Source organism: Myotis davidii, unplaced genomic scaffold (assembly GCF_000327345.1).
Source record: "Myotis davidii unplaced genomic scaffold, ASM32734v1 scaffold1120, whole genome shotgun sequence".
NCBI classification, from domain to species: domain Eukaryota; kingdom Metazoa; phylum Chordata; class Mammalia; order Chiroptera; family Vespertilionidae; genus Myotis; species Myotis davidii.
In genome coordinates, this window is record NW_006292588.1 from 947,984 (window position 1) to 951,597 (window position 3,614).

Here is a 3,614-nt window from a genome sequence, read left to right on the forward strand (position 1 = left end):
TCCCTCCACCTTCTCCTAAAAAGTTTGGAACAAATTCATTATAATTATTATCATAAATTTTTCTACTGAAGCTACTGTGTGTAATAGTTATATTCTCATGTACTGAGCATTTATCAGATACTGAATTCTATGTTAGCCATTGTGAACCCAAGATGTATACAGTGGAATTATGGACTTCAAGAATCTGATAGTAAAATAGTCAACTCATATATTTCACATATATCAAAGCATCAAGTTGTACATCTTTAACATGTACAATATTTGTTTCTCAAATATACCTCAATAAAGCTGGAGATAAAATCTTATGGTGTGTCTGAAATTGATACAATAATCAGTGTCCGGAGGCAATGATCATCACAATTTTAATATATTTATTTATTTATTTTAAAAGGATTCTTTAAATTTTAATACTCTAACATAAGAATAAGCAGGAAATGGGATATAAGAATAATTAAGAAATACATATATACTTAGACAAAGCTCATGAGGCATTTTTACAATAATGATAAAAACAAATAACTATATACCAGAATTACCCTCGGTACAGGTAATAGGGGGTAATCATGATTTAAGGGAGATAGACCATTCCATACAATTTGAAATTGCTGAATAAACACTAACTTGGATTTGTTTTTGCCAATAGCAATTCACCTGTCATAAGCATCAGTTGCACTTGGAAACTCACCCTTAACTTATCATAATAGCAGTTGTGTGTTGATTCAATGTCCATCTCCAAGATCCTACCATGGACAACTTGAGAGGCATTCACATTCACTATCCATTGGTAATCAGAGTTGTGAGGGTAATTTCCAGGCCATAAGGGAGAGGCAACTTTCCCATGAGTTCCCACAATATTGTCATTGCCAAATACTAGGAGGAAAAACGAAGTAATAAGTCAGACCTACTTAGAACAGCTCTTTAGTCAGATGAAAGAAAAAGGCAAGGGGTGTTGAAAGGATGCCCTTTTAATTGGCTGTGATTTCTTTTCTGACCACTGAAAGAAATACTGCTTCCCTTTTGGTTTCTGTGCTGTCTATTAAATGCTGGAGAACGGTAATTTTGTGAATGGAATTCCATCTCCTTAGAAGGTTGTTAGTGTGAAAACAAAGGATAACTTCTGACTTGAAAGGAATTCCCAAACCCAAGAGGACCCGGGGACATGGGGGTTACCAGCCCCATTTTCTCATTTTGGTTTACCTACTTTACTTTGTCTTATAAGAGACTAAAACGTGTTTATAAAAATTATATAAGATAAGAGGATCTGACATTTGGGAAAGACACACACACACACACACACACACACACACTCACACACACACATTAGCTAATAATTATAGAAAAGTTGAGTTAGAAAAATAAAATTTAACATTTATGCTTTTAGAAGAATTTCCTGTTGTTATAATTGAGCAACTTAGTCAATTCCAAAGTATTATTAAATGTTTTAATTTGAAGAATATAAGTTTTATGGGATCAAACACATTTGATTCTAAATATACCAACCCTGAACTATAATACCTTCAAAGAATAACACACTATCAAGAAAAATTCAATTTAACAATTAGATAGAACTAAGCTTAAGAAAAATATTAGAACCCTTCAGCATTCTTACTGGCCCTTAATGAGCCATTCATATGTGATGTAGTTTTTCTAATATATTACATAATGAAGTAATCCCACAAGGACAATACACATAGGAGAATTGTGTAGAGTTCAGGGCTATTCCCAGCACATTCCTGAAAGTAGTGTTAGCCTTTCCAGTTTGTAGGATTCATTCTGGAAGCCATCACTGAAACAGAACCAACTTACTGTTAGCAAACGTGGCCTGGAAGCCTGTGCCACTGCCTGAGCCATCGGATACAAATCTGATCCACAGGTTGTGTGCAACAATGGATGAGTAATTGAGGGGGAGGGTGTTTCCACAGTATCGCCCCACCAGGTGACCGGTGGCATTTTCTTCCCGGATCTCTACAAAATCTCTGCTACAGTCCTGAGAATCCTCCAACTGGAACGTTCTGATTTGAAAAGGAAAAAAAAAATAGGGGATTAAATTAACAGAATAAATTTGGGGATTATCCTGAACCCCATGCTGGGTTAACCTGGTCACTTTTTAAAATGTTCTTTAATTTTAATCACAAATTTCTTTCACTAAAATTTGTTGAAATGTCTAGTCAAGAGATACAAAGGTAATTAATACACTGCCTTCTAGAAGAGGTTTTTTCTCTAGTGATAAAATTGGTCAAGAATACAGAAAAAAAATATAAGGCAGGATATCTTGACTGCCATCAGAGCTACCACATGGTTAAGAACTTTGAGGTGAAGGTAACACATTTGTTTGTTAGGCTCAGTAACGCTTGGTGGAGAGAGTTTTAGAGATGGAAATGTAAATATTAGCTGAATTCAGGTGCAGAAATGGTGGACAGAGAATGCATGCCAGCAATAGCACATGCAAAAAAGGATGGAGTATATTTAGAAATCTGTAAGAGGTCTAGTTTGCTTAGAACTTTCAGTACTTTTAAGAAAAGTTACAAGACATAGCTAGAGCAGTATGAGGGGCTAATTTTGACAGAGCTTAAATGTCGATCAAAGGCACACGCACTTAATTTCTAGAAAGGTAGAAAAAATATGGCATTCATAATAACATAGACTTGTTCAAGCATGTCCTATTCAACTTGTATTATATTCTAATTATGATGATATGAGGGAATAGAGGGTAGGAAATAATGTCTACTTTATATGATGGTCATTAGTAACATATATAGAGTCTGAAATAGGTACTAAATGGATGCTTTCAAAACTTTAATGCTTTAAAAACCTGGATATAATCAAGATAGTGTGGAATTGGTGTAAGGGTAGATAAATGAATGACATAGAAGAGAAAGTCCAGAGAAAAATCCACAAATATAGGGCCAATATAATTCAATCCACAGTGTCAAGATAAGCCAATGGGGGGTTGTTTTAACAAGTGGTGCTGCATTAATTGGATATCCTTATGGAGGAGAAGAAAAAGAACATCAACCCCTGCCTCTCTCCATATACAAATTAATTTAATATTTCTCATAGATATAAACCTAAAATCATAAAACTCCTAGAAGAAAACATAGACTATCTTTATAACTTCAGGATAGGCAAATATTTCTTAGAATGAAAAGGCACTAAATATAAAATTAAAAATTTAATAAATTTGACTTCATAAAAATAAAAATGTATCCTTATAGAATGCATGAATTAAAAAATAAATAGGCAAGTCACAGAGTTTGGGGAAGAGGAAAGGAGAGATCATTGCAAAACTTATATCTAATAAAAGACTCAGATCTGGAATATAAAAGGAATTCCTACCAAAAAAACCCCACAACACAATGAAAAAAACAAATAGCCAAATTAGAAATGAACAAAAGACTTGAACATATACTTCATAAAAGATGATGAGTGAATGGTCAATGAAATTGTGAAAAGTACATTACATCATTAGTCATCAGAGAAACATAAATTATATATCACAATAAGATACCATTTCACACTTATCAAATGGCTAAAATTATAAAGATTGACAAGATCAAAGGTTTTTAAGTATGCAGAGCAACTGGAAGTCTCATAAATTTCTTGTAGAAAAGTGT

The 3,614-nt window shown here is 33.6% G+C and overlaps 1 protein-coding gene across 1 annotated transcript in view; it reads right to left on the reverse strand.

Moving 5' to 3' along the window:
• Positions 1-3,614, reverse strand: part of CUBN (cubilin) — a gene marked incomplete at its 5' end in the record, with an annotated part of 224,139 nt that overhangs the window by 116,517 nt on the left and 104,008 nt on the right. The window contains 2 exons of the mRNA XM_006766043.2: positions 686-870; positions 1,807-2,012. Coding sequence (XP_006766106.1) covers positions 686-870; positions 1,807-2,012 — 391 coding nt within the window. The remainder of the gene's footprint in view (positions 1-685; positions 871-1,806; positions 2,013-3,614) is intronic.